The sequence below is a fragment of the Cebus imitator genome, unplaced genomic scaffold, assembly GCF_001604975.1.
Source record: "Cebus imitator isolate Cc_AM_T3 unplaced genomic scaffold, Cebus_imitator-1.0 Scaffold719, whole genome shotgun sequence".
NCBI classification, from domain to species: Eukaryota; Metazoa; Chordata; class Mammalia; order Primates; family Cebidae; genus Cebus; species Cebus imitator.
In genome coordinates this window covers 324663-341272 of record NW_016108034.1, presented here as the reverse complement: position 1 = coordinate 341272, position 16610 = coordinate 324663, and the positions used below count along the sequence as shown (strand labels likewise).

The window sequence follows — 16610 nt, the reverse complement described above, 5'->3', positions numbered from 1 at the left end:
GGCACAAGCCACCATGCCTGGCTTAGTTTTCTTTAGATGAAAAGGAAAAGTAGCTAAGGTTTACAGCCTAAAACCTCAGCTACTTTGAGATTTCTGGGAATAAGAGAGCTAACACTTAGAGGACAGGACAGCTAATACATGGGGACACAATCTGAGTCTTCTTGACACATTATCACAATCTTGAAACTGCTGAAATATTGGAGTCCTCTCTAAAACAAGTTCTTTATCTGATATCTGCATATGCAGCCCAAATATACTTTTATCATTTAATTTCTGTATTTATTACTGAAGAAACTTAAGCAACAAAAATGACTTTAATTTTACAGTTTTGACAAGCACATAAGAAATCTGTGTTCTTATAATCTCTGGGACTAGAATGGAATATACTTCCATATTAGTAGAAATACATATATTCCATATATTGCAATTTATATAATACAATTCCCTAAAGGATTTGATGGAATATAAATATCACTTCATTACTTATGTTTATAGATTTTTTACACAGAGAAAACATGTTATTTATTTTTTCCCTGCTATGAGATGACATTAAGTGTTGATGACAGTAAGTGTTCTGCTCTGTTTCTTTCCTGCAACCATGTATTATCCTCATTAAAAATAAAGCAGTCATTGCTTACATCCTGATCCTAGCACACTGCAATTTCAAAGTTAGTTCATAGGCACAATAGATACACATTTTGAAGTTTCCCTTAAAACAAACTACCAATGCATCATTCCTACAAATAGTACTGCACTACTTATTCATTCCAGGATATTTATGGTGTAAAATATTAAAAACATACCAGATTTACTTGACCATTTTTGAAATGTTAATCAAATATCAGGTTTAACTAAAAGGCAAGGTATATCTTTTGTGCATAAATTGTTAAAAGAAGTGGTGCATCATTAATTAAATTTGCATAAAAAGGACTAATTACCCTAAGGTGAAACTTTTCTACTACATTTCACTATATTTTCTTAATCCAAAGTTATTATAACCAATATATTAACAATTACTCAATGTGTAGAACCAAATAGCAGTTCTCTTCCATTATGTTACAACAGCTATTGCCAGGGCACACATGGCAACTAACAGCAAACAATGTCATACTGAGACAGAAATCATTCATCAAATATCAGGCACTATTCCAGAAAATGATGGATGTTAAAGCCATTGTAACTAGCTACACTTACATGAGGAAATCATTTATGTCTGAAAATATATTGTCCTTCAAGTCTGATTGTCCCAGGAATTGTAAACATACATTCTAATTTCAAAGACCTACCACTTGTTAAATGTCAGTTTCTGACATGACATCAAACAATGCTTTGAGGTCGGCCATCCTTCCTGACATTCTGCTTATTCAAACTCTTTATTAGTGAAAACATTAATGTTGATTCACTGTGCAGTAAATTTCTCACCCCAAATATCCAGTATACTGAGAAACAGTTATCACAGCTTTGGTGACTCCACAAAGCTCTACTTGCTATTGCTGGAATGAGGGATTGGCCAACTCACTAGATTAGCATTTTAACAGAAACAACCCTCGTATATGAAATAAAAAGATGATAGAGAAAGATAAAGAGGGCTCCTACCCCCTTAAAGCACCTATCTCATAGGGACAATAAATGTGTTTTTACTTAAGCTTCTCTATTTAATTCAGGGCAAGCAAAATAAATACCCGTTGTTGGGTATTCATGTGAGCAGATCTCACATGTCATTATTCTCCAATTCCTGACTACCAAGGAAACATTATTAACTTTATTTTGGAAAGTTCAGGCAAATTTATATGATACTGTAATGTTGGTTACTAGCCCAGCTAGAAAAAGAATGCTTTTACTTACTCTGGCACCATCATTTCCAGCTGTGCCTTCAGCACCTTTTTCTCCTATGCCACCCTGGGAAAACACACAAAATATAATTTATTCATTTAATTGTCTTTTTCCCACATTTGTGTGTAAATTTCATGAGAGTGAAGGGTTAATTGCCATTTTCCTAGTTGTATCCAGTTGAGCCTGGGATGGTGGCTCATGCTGTGCATTTTTTCAGTATTTATTAGAAAAATGAATGAATGAATGAATGAATGACTTGTGACTCAGGATGATAGAAATAAAACCTGCTCAGAAAATCACTTTCAGTAGAAAGAATAAATGAACTTAAAAAANAAAAGACTTACTCTGTCACCCTTGGGGCCAGGAGTTCCTGCAATTCCTCTTTCTCCTGGCATACCTTGAAGACCTGGTGGACCTGTATCTCCAGGGGTCCCAGATGGACCTGGACTGCCCTAAAATGAACCAACATTAAGTGACCACACCAATATATTAAGATTAAACTAATGAAATTGCTTTTTAGCAGGTCAAAAATAGTTGATATCAGCAATTTTATGTAGTTCAACTTAGTGCTTATATTTTTATCTAAGATAGTTGTCTTTGCGTGAGTTGATAATTTTGAAATTTAAAAAATCAGATTTGCTTTTTTGACTGTTGGTTTACATTTTCAACTTTTATGAGGCAATTGAACACTAATTCAAATAAAAATAACACAGTTGCTTTTTTTCCCCTCTCTGTTGGCAACATAATAGAAGATACTAAGAAAGAAAGACATTACATTTGGAGAAATATTTCATTATCTTTTTAATGAAACTGATATTTGATATTTGCCTGGCTTTTCAGCTAATATAGTATCTAAATTGTAGTAGACCATATCAATCATTCTAACCATGAAAATATTAAGGGGTCTCATGTCACATGATCATGAAAAATTCTACTTTGTTTATCCTAAAGTTGGTCACATTATCTTCCACCAATCGCTAAATGGCACACATTTCTGCCTTATGATGCATTGTATTTTCAGATTTCAAAAATTCCATATTTTCACATATGTAGTAAGCACAATTGTGGGACCTGAGACAAGGAAAATGAAGCATATTATTATAAAAGCCTCCTAATAAATTACGGAATTTTCTATTTCTTTCCTCTGCATAGTCATAGAAGCCACTAATAAAATGTACATAAACATTAGGAATGTTTTTGTATATGGAAATCTATCATCGCGTGCACTAAACCACAATCCCCATCACAGAAGAGAGTCTTCTGTTTAGCTAATACTTTAGTTGCAAGGAAAAAGCCTAGTAAGCGCTCATTAAATATTTGTGGAAAAAGAAAATGATGTAATCGAATTATCTTTCCAAAACATGACAAATGCATTCTACCACCATCATGTGTTTATTGAGCAGTACTTTTAAAGAATTTTTAAATGCTGAGATCACTAGGATACTTACTTTGGGGCCATCAGGACCATGTCCTCCAGCCATTCCCTTCTCACCAGGGAGTCCAGTTATTCCTGGTTCTCCTCTTTCCCCAGGATTTCCTCGTTCTCCCTAGCACAAAATTGGAATGTCAAATAATCTCAATACTTGATGTAAAAATGGGTTAAAATGTTTCTGAGAAATTGCTTCTACGGGGAAACATTTAGAAATGAGACATTACTGAAGCTCAAGTTTCTAATTTAGTGATAAGAAATAAATTTGAAGTTTAAGGATATGCTAGTTTCATAGCACAAAACATTTCTCACAAAATTGATTTTTATCTAGTCAAAGAATTTAATGGTTCAAATAAATCTCAGTTTAAGAGTTAAAAAGATACCTTTTAAAACTGAAGCCAGTGGGAAACAAAATTAATCGTGAAGATTAAAATACTTACTCTAGGTCCTAGTGGGCCAACAGCTCCGGGATCTCCAGGAACACCCTATAAATACATTTTTTAATGGAACAAGAGCTTTGAGTTTAGGCATTTATCAGAAAACTTTCCAGTTCATACACCTAGTTTCCATTCATGTGCCATTAGAAGGCTGCATAAGCCAACAATATTAAAGAAAGAAAAGTACATATATTTTTATAAATGAGAGAATATCACATATTTTAGATGAAAATATTTTTCCAAAAAACTTTGTGTTATACCTGAATGCTTAATTTTCAGCAATGAGAGAGAACATGCAAAATACTATTTCACAAAGATAGAGGATTCGTTTTTTTAGAGGCAGCAAAATACATGCTAAATGTCTTTTTTTTTAACTAATGGAAGATGAAAAAGTTTAAATAAAGAAAAGTTATATAAAAAGTGCTAAAGAGTTGATCTTTTAAATAGAACCAATTCAATTCTACTCAATTTAGTAAATCTTGAGCCTATTATACGGACAAAGCACTCTATTAGATACAGTGGATTCAAATTAGTGCAGTAGCTTCTACATTAAAAGTTTCAGTTTGTTCTTAAATCAAAGAAAGTTTTTCATTTTGAAATTTCTTTATTTGATAAAGATGGTAACTTTATTAAATAGGCCTCCAATTTTTTCCCCGAAGTGGACTGTCTTCATTGTGGCCTGATCTCCCTAAAAGCCAAATCTGATCATATTATTCCTTCCTTAAAAACCTTTTTTTCTTTGAGATGGACTCTCGCTCTGTCACCCAGACTAGAGTACAGTGGCATGATTTAAGCTCACTGAAAACTCGGCCTCCTGGGTTCAAGCCCTCCTGCGGCAGCCTCCTGAGTAGCTGCGATTACAGGCATGTGCCACCACACCCAGCTAATTTTTGTACTTTCAGTAGAGGCAATGTTTCACCATGTTGGCCAGGCTGGTCTTGAACTCCTGACCCCAAGTGATCCACCTGCTTCAGCCTCCCAAAGTGCTGGGATTACAGGCATGAGTCGCTGCACCCAGCCTAAAACACTTCCTTAGCTTCCCATTACTGTAATGATGAAGAACAAATTAGAATCAAATTAAAACCCTCCATGATGTGGCCCCTGATTCACCCTCCAGTCTTCTTTCTACCCTCCCAAAATTACACTTCCCACTCTGATTTAGTAAGGTTGTCTCGTCTCCTGGAGTTTTTTCCTATCTTTCCTCCTTCACTTTTACCATCATTCATCCTTCAGATCTAATATATTACTTTGTCTGGAAAATTTTTCCTCAATCCCCCAAGTCTTATTTAGGTGCATCTTTTTTGTTTCCATAAACATAGTATCATAGTATCCCCTATCATAGCATTGAGAGCTTGCTATGATTGTAATTGTCCTATACTCTTTGACTCCTACTAGACTGTAAGGAGGGCAAGGTCCAGATCCATTTTGTTCAGCTTGTTCAGGCCAGTGCTTTGTAGAGCCAAGCACACAGAGTGTTCATCAAATATTTATGAAATGGTTAAATTAACAAATGAATCACTCAAAGAAAAATAAATAAATCTATGTGCCAGGAAAATGACAGAATAAAATTGTTAGTATTCGTTCACAACTGTTTATATAAGTGGTTAAGAACACATCTGGGGAAGCAGATGACCTGGATTGAAATCATATTAGCTGTGTGACTTTGGGAAAGTTATCTAACATCTGTAATTTTCCTCATCTATAAAATAAAGATAAAGATAATGATGGTACCAGTATATAGAGCTGTTTTGAGAACTCAAAGAGATAATGTATGTAAAGGAAAAGCACAACAGAGCCTCATGCACAGAAACTGATAATTGAGCCAGCAACATGTGGTGTTGCCATTATTATTATTTAAACACTTACTTGATCACCTGGCTTTCCACCTTCTCCAGGAGGCCCTGGAGGACCAGGAAGTCCCTAAAATGAAAGGGAATAAAATTGTGCATCTGTGAAAGTTTAATAGTCTACCAGTGTTAACAGTTTACCTTTTACAATTCATGGAGTCTCCAAGACTATATTTTCAAGGAAAATATATTGTTCAGACATTTTAAGCAAAATATATTGTTCAGAAGCATTACAAAAAAAAATTACAAAACACAACACCTAGTCAATTCATAGGATTGTATTTTCATCTGCACAGCACTTAGCAAAAAAGAGATAATATAAGAGGAGTTTCTTCATATTTGTTGAGTTTTTATGGCTCTGTGAACAGTATTTTAGACTGCTAGAATATTATTTAAAGCCAATCCATAAAGCTTTTTTTACAAATTATGATCATTCCTCTTATTAATATACATATTGATATATGTAAATTATGAAAATTTGTTCAATAAAAAATTCTAGTCACTGTGACAGTTAAAACTAGATCAGCCTTAAAATGGTTTAATCAACTTGGTTGAGATATCAGAAACGGTTTATTCCTGGTATCTTTTTATTACTTTTTTGTTTTTTTATTTTTTATTATTGAACATTTTATTCCTAACATATTTTTATTGTTTTCTTGTTATTTTTTTATTTGCTTTGTTCATAATTTGGGGTTTTGATCAGTTTTTTTAGAAGTCCATTACTTGACTTTGAACAAAAGTGTTTGATTTTATCTATGTTATCTACTAAAAGAGGAATGACTTTTTGAAAACTGTAGAATTTAAAATCTTCTGAACATATATTTTATATATATATATTTAAAAGCATTTCAGTTAGTGGAAGATGAAATGGAAAACCGAATTAATACATACCTGAAAACCTGTGGGGCCTGGAGGTCCCTGTTCTCCTCTTTCACCAGCTAAACCCTAAGTTGTACAGGAAAAAAAAAAATTGTGAATATAGCCATATCTTTGTCTGCTTCCTGTCTATGTGAACCACTAGAAGTATTGCTGTTTCTTTGTATTTCTTCTAATCACATGTTTTTCACTTTAGCTAGGTAGTAAACTAGTATTAACAGTCATCAAATGGTATTGTTTTAAGTCTGTGGAGATGAGAAAATCTTCTAAAGCCAGTGAAGTAACTGTTAACATGTATTTATTTTTTGATCCAAACTCAAATGTCTGGAGGCAATTGTAAACTTATGGGAAAATTGGATTGAATATGGGAAAACCAATTACTTTTGTATATCTAATCAAAAAACATAATATATTTATTGTAGTTTATTTCTGAATGTCGTAAGAATAATTTATCAAGACTTCAAACCAGAATGACTACAGAAAGCAAAGCTAACATTTTAGAAAGATATTTAAACTTTCCCACCCCAAAACAAATAAATATGCCAAAATATTTCTGATAAACACTTCATTTTAAAAACTTAAAATGAAAATAAGACCTCAAAGAGTAAGTATTATTCCTTTTACCTCCTAAAAAATAACTTGAGTACTTTTTCTTTTTTTTTTTGGAGATGGAATCTCGCTCTGTGGCCCAGGCTGGAGTGCAATGGCACAATCTCGGCTCACTGCAACCACCAGCTCACTGACTCAAGCGATTCTCCTGCCTCAGCCTCCCAAGTAGCTAGGATTACAGGCACACAACGCCGTGTCTGGCTAATTTTTGCATTTTTAGTAGAGATGGGGTTTCACCACGTTGGCGAAGCTGGTCTTGAACTCCTGACCTCAGGTAATCACAACACAGGCGTGAGCCACTATGCCTAGCCTTAAATAAATTTTTATGAGATGCATTATTGAGAGAATTAGATAATTGAGTATTAAATATTTTAAATAAAATATGTTATAAATATTTGTTATACATGATTTTCCTCAGTTGATATATTCTTTGTGACATAAAAGGACCTTTGTAGTCAGACTTTTAAAGGAGTTTAATGTAAAAGATCAATCATTATATTCAAAAAGGCAGAAGACAGTATATTATAGGAATCAAGAGAAGATATAGCAGAAATTCTTCATTCCCATACATTCTTATTCACTTTTCCTGAAACTTATGCATAATTCTTGAACAAACATCATTGAAAAATGATATACACACACACACACACACACACACATTGTGTGTGTGTGTGTATACATGTATATTCTAAAAAAAAAAAAAAAAAAAATCACATACCGGTGGGCCAACGGGACCAGAAGGACCAACTTCACCATCTTTTCCAGGAGCTCCCTAATATCACACACAGATAATTTGTGAGGTGAGGCCATGAGAATTTGAATAGTTCCTCTATTATTTTTCTTTAGCAAAAAATGTATACTTACCCTCTGCCCAGGAACGCCAGCATTTCCTGCTTCTCCAGGTTTCCCAGGGTCACCCTAAAGAATAAATGAAGCTTTTGTAAAATTCAAGCAGTTTGTCAAAAATATACCTGCTCCAAATGAGGACCATGATGAGATGACAAACATATTATACACTGTACTCACACTGCTACCTTTGGGGCCTGGAAGACCCATGCTCCCAGGCTGCCCTCTGATTCCTATGGAGCCTGGAGGACCTGGACGGCCATCTTCCCCTGGAGCACCCTACGGAATTAACAGGAGCCATTAAATTTCCTGTAAGTTTTTTCTAAATATTGCATCACCCAAAGTGTCACTGGCCTTTACTTACTATATGTTACATAACGTTTAAATTATCTTGCATTTTTATGTTAAGGAATCAGGACAGTCGAATGAGTTTTTTAAAACCACTGAAGTATTTTGAGTATCTAGAACAGAGCTTTTATTGTCATCATGACATAGGCTTCCTCATCATGTCTCCTGACAATCATATTAATAGTGGAAATATTTCTTCTTTCATTTACTCTGGTTTGTGGTCATGAAAATTCAGACTTCTATTTCACATTGCAGGACAAGGGAAGATCTTAGAATGCATAAGCTGTCAAAATTCATACCTACTTATCCCTCAAACATATAAAATTGGAAGGATATCAAAAAATGAGAATATTGCTAATAGACAAATTTCACCAATATTAAAAACTATTATCATTTTAACTTTTTCACTGACATCAGGCAGAGAAGCAATTTCAACCTCAGACATTTATCTTAGTAGAATTTGATCTACATTTTTGTCAACTTGAAAACAGATCCTAAGAGTATGCTTCCAGGTGTTTTAAATATGCAAATATGACCAGCATCCACATGATCAAAAACATTAACCTCAAATAAATATCATTTAAGTTTCATGTCTATTGAAAAAATGTTAGTGATGTGGATTTCTGTTTAAATTACTTACCAAAGGTCCAAGTTTTCCTTCAGGACCTTGAACGCCAGGATTTCCTGTCAAACCCTGAAAATAAAAAAGCAACTCTTTGTTGCTGACCCGCAGTTGAAGTAATGATTCTCAAGAGTAAAACTAGTGTTGCATTTTTGTCAACTGAATGGAAGGACATTTCTGTAAATCAAAGAAATTTTAAGTGATATATTGTTGAAATATAATTTATCATAATTTCTCCGCCAAAATTACTTTACTTGCTATATTGCTATAAAAGTATGTTTACAAATATTCATGAATTCTTTACTTGCTAACAAGTTATAAAATATAACAAACAGCATTTTTTCCCATTCCAATTGATAAAGCTACTCATACACACTTTTTGAGAAAGATAGACTAGAAGTTATTTTTTCTGTATGTGATAAAAATCACAAACCAGTATTTTTTAAAATAATGAATTGGGTCAAAATCATAAAAACAAATGTTCTAAACTGTAAATGTAAACCAAATTTAAAAACAAAGAAACAAAAACCCTTCAATGCATGCTCAGGAGCACTCCTCCCAATCAATGTAGCAAACACTTGCTACATTCTTACCCGAGCGCCTGGAAGCCCAGGTTCACCTGGACGTCCTGGATCCCCCTGGCTCCCTTTAGGTCCTGAAGAACCTACAGGACCCCGTTCTCCTTGAGCACCCTATACCAAGGCAAAGCAGATGCATGAGGAAAAAGAGTATAGAAAAATAAAAGCAAGCAGAAGTAAAATTACTGTTTTACAAATCAAGGCACTAATATAACATACAAATATTTTGTCACCACATTCCTCCAACTAGCATCCTTCTCCCCTATGCCTCTTAATACAGGAATTACATAAGAGGGGATTGGGGTTAGGCCTGACATCTGTATCCATCTCCTTTCTGGATCTGAGCCCATGCGGGGCATAGCTAGATCACCATGCTGAAAAATGGCATCTTCTGGAGCACCCCCCACATAAGTATCAACATTGACAGGGCATCCTCACCTTTGGCCCCGGTAAACCATCAGAGCCTGGAAAACCACGATTGCCAGGAGCACCCTACAAATGATCAAAATGTGATTCTTAATTAACTGTTGTTGAAATTTTTACAATAGGTAATGAATAGATGGTTTCTATTTTTAGTACTATAAAGTTTTAGGAGCTGTGATCAGTCAACATAGCTAGATATGCATTAAAAAATCTGACTTGATGGAAAAAAATTTAAATTTTGAAGAATATATAAGTACTGAGCCAAATAATTCTTCAAATCAAGAAATATTCTGCACTTTGGGAGGCTGAGGCAGGCAGATCACCTGAGGTCAGGAGTTCAAGACCACCCTGGCCAACATGGTGAAAAGCTATGTCTACCAAAAATACAAAAATTAGCTGGGTATGGTGGCAGGTGCCTATAATCCCAGCTACTCAAAAGGCTGAGGTACAAGAATCTCTTAAACCCAGGAGGCAGAGGTTGCAGTGAGCTGAGATGGTGCCACTACACTCCAGCCTGGGCAACAGAGCAAGACTGTCAAGAAAGAAAAAAAAGAGAGGAGGGAAAGAGAGAAAAAGAGAGAGGAATGAAGGAAGGAAGGAAGGAAGGAAGGAAGGAAGGAAGGAAGGAAGGAAGGAAGGAGGGAGGGAGGGAGGGAGGGAGGGAGGGAGGGAGGAAAGAAGGAAGGAAGATTCTAATAATTCATTGTAAAATCAAATAGAGAAAGGCCAATATCTAGAGATGAGAGGCAAAAGTACCATCTAAAGCAATTAAAATGTCAACAATAACATGCATTAATGAGATTTTTATGAAACTCTTTGCATTCTCCAAAGTGCTAGACAAATGTGAGATTATGGTTCTTCTTTTCAGACCTGTCTCATTATGCTCCAGTCACAGCTACCTCTTCTGTTCTTTAAAATCACCAAGTCCTTTCTGCCCTCCTTTGCTTTGCATTTGTTTTTTCTCTGCTAAGAATATTCTTTCTTCCAAGTTTTCTACTGGCCTATAGTCATCTTCAGGTTTCAGCCAAAATGCTATCTTCTCAGAGGACTCTCTTTCCTAACTACCTAATCTAACATTACACCACTGACATACATGTGTAGTTACTCTCCAACGTGTCATATCTTTATTTAGTGTGTGTGTGGCACTTTAAAAAGCGTGTACCTCGGGGCCAGGCGCGGTGACTCACGCCTGTAATCCCAGCACTTTGGGAGGTCAAGAGATCGAGACCATCCTGGTCAACATGGTGAAACCCCATCTCTACTAAAAATACAGAAAGTGTGTACCTCTTTTTATTTACCGGCTGACTTGTTTATAGTTTACCTCTCCACTAAAGTAAACAACTATTTACTAGTCTCCACATAAGGACTAGGACCATAGAATTCTTGTTCACTGACATAATTTCAAGCACAGATTGCTCAAATTGGCATAGAGTACTGATTTAACCAATATTAGTTGAATGAATGAAGAATAATTAGTCAGTTCGCTCTTTGTATTTGCAGATAACTGTACCGACCTGTGCAAGGCATCTGCAAGCATTTCTCTTAACTGTTCTAGTTTTCCTTACTATTCTTATATTACTCACATAATTCCCTCACAACTATAAGAATGTGTTGTATTATTCAAATTTACCCTTTCTCCTACTGGCCCTGGAGGACCAACTGTTCCTGGGTCACCTCGAGGACCTCTTTTGCCTTCTTCACCAGGTGGACCTATCGGACCTTGAATACCATGAGGCCCCTGTTCAAAACAGAAGGACAGTTACTAGAAAGACCCATTCAACCAGTGAATTATAGTTGGAAGGCTCATTCAATGAAGTCAGTATTTTAAATTTTAAAGTATATGGAAAAATTAGATATTTTCATCTCAAGCTATTATAATTCTCATTATTATTTTAAACTCTTGAGCATTCTGAGCTGTACACTTCTAGACAATACTATGATCTTCTTATAATTAAAACAATGAAACCTTACTGGCTCTCCTTTTGGGCCAGCTTCTCCTTTGAAACCTGGAACTCCTGGATCACCCTGAAAAAAATATATTGGTATTTGTAAGAACCAGGACAGTTAGTCCAATCTGCTCTAATTAGTTACAATAAACAGGCTTTAAAAATTCTCTACAGCTGAGTCTGTTTTGCATCAGTAGTTTAATATAATTATTTTTAAATGAATGCATGTTAATGTGTTAATTAGTATGTGTAAATTTTCACAAAATTCAGTATAATTTGGTTTTCATTTATCTAATTTACAGTGGTCTTTAAGATATTTATTTTTAAATCATGTTTTTTTATCATGTATAATACAATAAATGGAATTACTGAAATAATCAAATTTGAAAATTAAAATTGGAACTATCAATGACAACTTCTATAGAGAAATACATTTAGGTGGTATTTTAGGATGTGAACTTGTTTACCCAGAATCAAAATAATTTTATATTTATGTTATATTTATTGAGAATTTAGCAACTTCAAATAGGGCATTTCATTCTTGGAGTGTTCGGGGGGTTTCTGTATGCGTGTCTTTAAATACCAATCATAGTTTAGGTTGTAAGAACCAACTGCAAAATTCAGAACTTGGTAAAGTCAAATGTGATACATTAGCAACATTCATGTTTTAATAGAGCTGTCACCAGCACTTAGAATTTATCAGCGTGACCACATTACTTGGAACAGAATTGAAAATATTTGTTTAAATATTTATTTTTATATATCAAGCTAAAAGCTATTAAGCACAACTTCTCAATGTGTTTATTTCTTGTGGGTTCATAAAAATACTTTTCTAATAAATAATTTCTGTAAAATATGAAAACATTCAATCTGATTTATATTTTTGAATCACTCTTTAAGAATAACTCTCAAGAAATAGTTGTTGAACCCATTTTAAGCCAAATTGTCACTATAAGTTCCTACTGAAGCTTCATATTTCTTTACACTGGCTTGCATATTTTCATAATATTTATTATTCAGTTATTCATAAAATTCTATGAGGTGAACCATAAAGTTACAACCTTATTATTTCAAATAAAAGAACACTAAAATTTAACATACTGCAGTAATGTTCCACTTAGAATTTAAACATCCAAATTGTACCTTAACATTTGACTTTCACTTTACAAAGACTTCAATCTTTATTTCCCTCACTTGGATAACTCACATTATCTATGTTTCATTGCATCACATTATATGTTATTATTCTTGGTGCTCTTAGATTATACTAAAAGATGACAGTTCTTTCAAAGGTCATTACCGGTTGGCCTCGAATTCCCTGAGGACCAGTGCTACCCTGAGGTCCTGGAGATCCAGGAGGCCCTGCTGAGCCAGGAGGACCAGAAGTACCTGGAGATCCCTATGAAACAGCAAGAGTGATGTCATAAGTAGAGACACAGTCTAGGGCCAGTGTCTAAAGAATCATGTCCATTTGAGCTTCACATGGCATAAATGCAGTACTCACCGTTGGGCCTTTGGCACCAGGAGTACCATCAGTTCCTATTGCACCCTAAAAGGTACATTAAAAGTTTATGAAATATTAAGAAATATCTAGATACAAATATGGTAGTATACAGAGTCCAGCCATCTTCCAAAAGGAAATAGAAACATTTTTTAAAAATCAACCAATGTTATATCATAAAAATTACTTTTTTGAGACTAATTCTCTTTTATTTATTTATTTATTTATTTATTATTGTACTTTAGGTTCTGGGGTACATGTGCAGATCATGCAGCCTTGTTGCATAGGTACACACATGGCAATGTGGTTTGCTGCCTCCATCTCCCTGTTACTCTTTCACATAAACTAGATAAAACTTACAGACTTGACAAGGGAAATATATTTTTTCACAGTTTCAAGCATTCATTCAGAATTCAGAGAATATATTAAATGTTATATTTCAAAATAGCTAGAAAAGAGGACTTAAAATGTTCCCAACACAAAGAAGTGATATATGCTCAACAGGATGGATACCCTAAATAACTTGACTTGATTATTAGATATCTTAGGCATATAACAAAACATAGCAGGTACCCCCTAAATATGTACAAATATCATATATCAGTAAAAAAAAATTAGGTTGAATTTGTTCTGATGTTACAAGAAATGTCCAGCTTTCTGAGCTGGTTCTCAGATATGCTAGGAACTTACAGGAAGACCTGGGGAACCAACTGGACCTGGGGGCCCAGTTTCACCTCTCTGCCCCTGAGGACCTTCAGGGCCTCGTGCTCCTGTTGGACCCGCTTCTCCCTAAAAGGGTGAAAAGGGAAATGTTTATTTAAGAAAAATACAGGAGTGGAATTGTACAAAGTTGACTGCTTATTTGGAATTTTACATTTGAAACCCAAATATTTAAGAGTCCAAGGGTACAAGGAGGATTGTAGGACACGTGTGTCCAACCAAGCTGGAGGAGTGGACTCAGTTTCCCACTTCCTTCTTAAGGGATGACACTGGTGGCCTCTTCACTAGGAATATTTTCCATATGCAATCTCCAGTTAGAGAAGCCCTACACATCCATCAGGGTTAGCTTAAGTTCCCTCACCTCTGAACCTCCACAAAATCTGAAATTTTTCTTTCCACCTCTATCAGGATGTTACACTTATCACATATTTAACAGTTAAGATAATCTAGATTCATAAAGAAAAACTAGAAACATCCCTACACCTCAGGCACAGCAAGTTACTAAAATATTAAGAATAGATATTCTTAAATGTGCCTGGTTTACTTTTAATATGTTCTTACATAAATACTCAGGCTATTCAAGCCCATTTCTGTATAGTGTATACACTCAGACTCTTTAACACAAATCAAATGAAAAAGAAAAAACTGACTGACTCACTGTGTTCACAGGAGTTGTTTCTGTTCAATGTAAAGCTAGACATCTCAAGTCTAGCAACTTACCACACAATTAGAGCTTTGTTTCATCATTACAGGATGAATCATATTATTTTCCACTATTTGTAAAACAACCTAATATCAGCTAAAATGTGAATCAAGATTCTGACAATAGGTTTCCAAATGTGTTAGATTCACTGTAAAAAAGTCTATATAAAATTTCATATCATCATTACTGAACAAGGAATTGTTTTCTTACTATATAAGCAATATAGCAAATCATATTTCAGAACATAAGATTTGAGTTGTAAAAATTCAATTCCATTGACCTTCAAGAAAGCATTTATCAGTAAAGTGGAAAACATCTGGGCTACAAATGTCTAATCAACTTAAGTTTTGGTAACCTTATAAGCAAAATCCCATCTATTTTGAAACTAAAGAAGCAACACTTCTTTGATAAGAATTAAAAGATATTTTTTTAAAAATTCAAGTTTTTAAGAGCAAACTGAAGTGATTAAGGTAACTTAATAGCTCCCCTTATTTCAAGTCAACATAGTGAGTCCAGCTGGCAAATAAAAATGCCTAGTTGAGTTTTAATTTATATGAAACACAACTTTTAGCATAAGTTTTTCCCATGCAATATTTGGGACATACCTATACTAAAAAACATGTATTCTTTGCTTATCTGAAATTCAAACTTAATGTGATTTCTGTGTATTATCTGATGACTTATGTACCTATGTGGATCTAATCCTAAAGGGACCTGGAAAACTAAAATTCTAAGCCTTAGGAATCTCATCAGTATCAATAAAGCATATTGAATCTCTGTTTCAATTCACTGAAATACAAAGAACTGGGTGTGGAAGTTTATTCTTTATTCAGAGAGCAGAGACCATGGTAGAACTTTGTAGAGAAAGGAGGAGCCTATCCAAAAACAAAGATCCAGGAATTTTATGGTGGAGAGAGGCAGGAAGGAAAAGAGAGAAAATTTCTAACAGAAACAGTTTTGCTAGATGTTTGAGTTTTATTAAGCAGTTTTCAGTAGCCAACATCCAGTACTACAAACACCCAGGAGGAGAGAGAAGTAACCAGAGTGAATGGTTGTATATAAACTATGATTGCTAGTGAAGTTCAAGTAAACCCCATGAAAGTTGGAGTATAAACCTCTTTCTGCTAATTCATGGCTTTGTGAGTGTTTCCTTAACTAACTCAGTTTGGTAGTGGAGGGTCTCACAAAAAAAGGGAAGGGATTTTGCATGTGTCATACAGGTATATAGAGAGTCTGGGCCAGAGTCTGTGGTAGTGAATTATTAGGACTTCAGAGAGCAGATCAGATTCAGAGGAGAGCCCAGGAAGATCCCGCCCACTTGAGTTCACATTGAGTTCTCAGTGAATGCAGGGAAAGGAATTAAGGCACCGTTTTTGAAAAGCTGCATCCCTATAGCACAGCATTTGAATATGTCATTAAAGACAGCCTAAAGAATAATTTGACTTGGTGATTCTCACATATTCGAGGAATATTTGAAATGTCAGCTACAGGCATTTTTCTTCTGGTATGTTTCTAAGTTTAAATCCAGTTTGAGTAACACAACTAATAAAAAGCATGAACCTACATTGAGGGTGTCCTTGGCATCAGACACTATGTGAAGGGTTTACATAGATGCTGTCATTTAGCATAAGTTTTTCCCATGCAATATTTGGGACAACAAAATTCCATGAGAAAACAGGTTTGGAGGGTCCATGTCCGTGACTACAGTCATTTTTGTACAGCATGATCTGGTGCAAAATCTTTTCAGGATGACAAAAGTCATTGCCAAAGGGAAACATAGTATCAGGGGGAATTGGATGTATTGTATTGCTTACAATTTGAAAGAAGTGTTCTGAATTAATTCACCAGTTTATCTAATGTAATCTTAATGTCCTCCCACTGTCATTCTTGAA

The 16610-nt window shown here is 34.8% G+C and overlaps 1 protein-coding gene across 1 annotated transcript in view; it reads right to left on the bottom strand.

Moving 5' to 3' along the window:
• The window catches only part of COL5A2 (collagen type V alpha 2 chain), a 148005-nt gene that overhangs the window by 21381 nt on the left and 110014 nt on the right, over positions 1–16610 (bottom strand). Inside the window, exons 19-35 of the mRNA XM_017518965.2 lie at positions 13986–14084; positions 13299–13343; positions 13095–13193; positions 11820–11873; positions 11479–11586; positions 9864–9917; positions 9441–9539; positions 8866–8919; positions 8058–8156; positions 7896–7949; positions 7750–7803; positions 6438–6491; positions 5566–5619; positions 3703–3747; positions 3282–3380; positions 2178–2285; positions 1846–1899 (exon numbers count right to left, since the gene is read on the bottom strand). Of these exons, the coding sequence (XP_017374454.1) occupies positions 1846–1899; positions 2178–2285; positions 3282–3380; positions 3703–3747; positions 5566–5619; positions 6438–6491; positions 7750–7803; positions 7896–7949; positions 8058–8156; positions 8866–8919; positions 9441–9539; positions 9864–9917; positions 11479–11586; positions 11820–11873; positions 13095–13193; positions 13299–13343; positions 13986–14084 (1233 nt within the window). The remainder of the gene's footprint in view (positions 1–1845; positions 1900–2177; positions 2286–3281; positions 3381–3702; positions 3748–5565; positions 5620–6437; positions 6492–7749; positions 7804–7895; positions 7950–8057; positions 8157–8865; positions 8920–9440; positions 9540–9863; positions 9918–11478; positions 11587–11819; positions 11874–13094; positions 13194–13298; positions 13344–13985; positions 14085–16610) is intronic.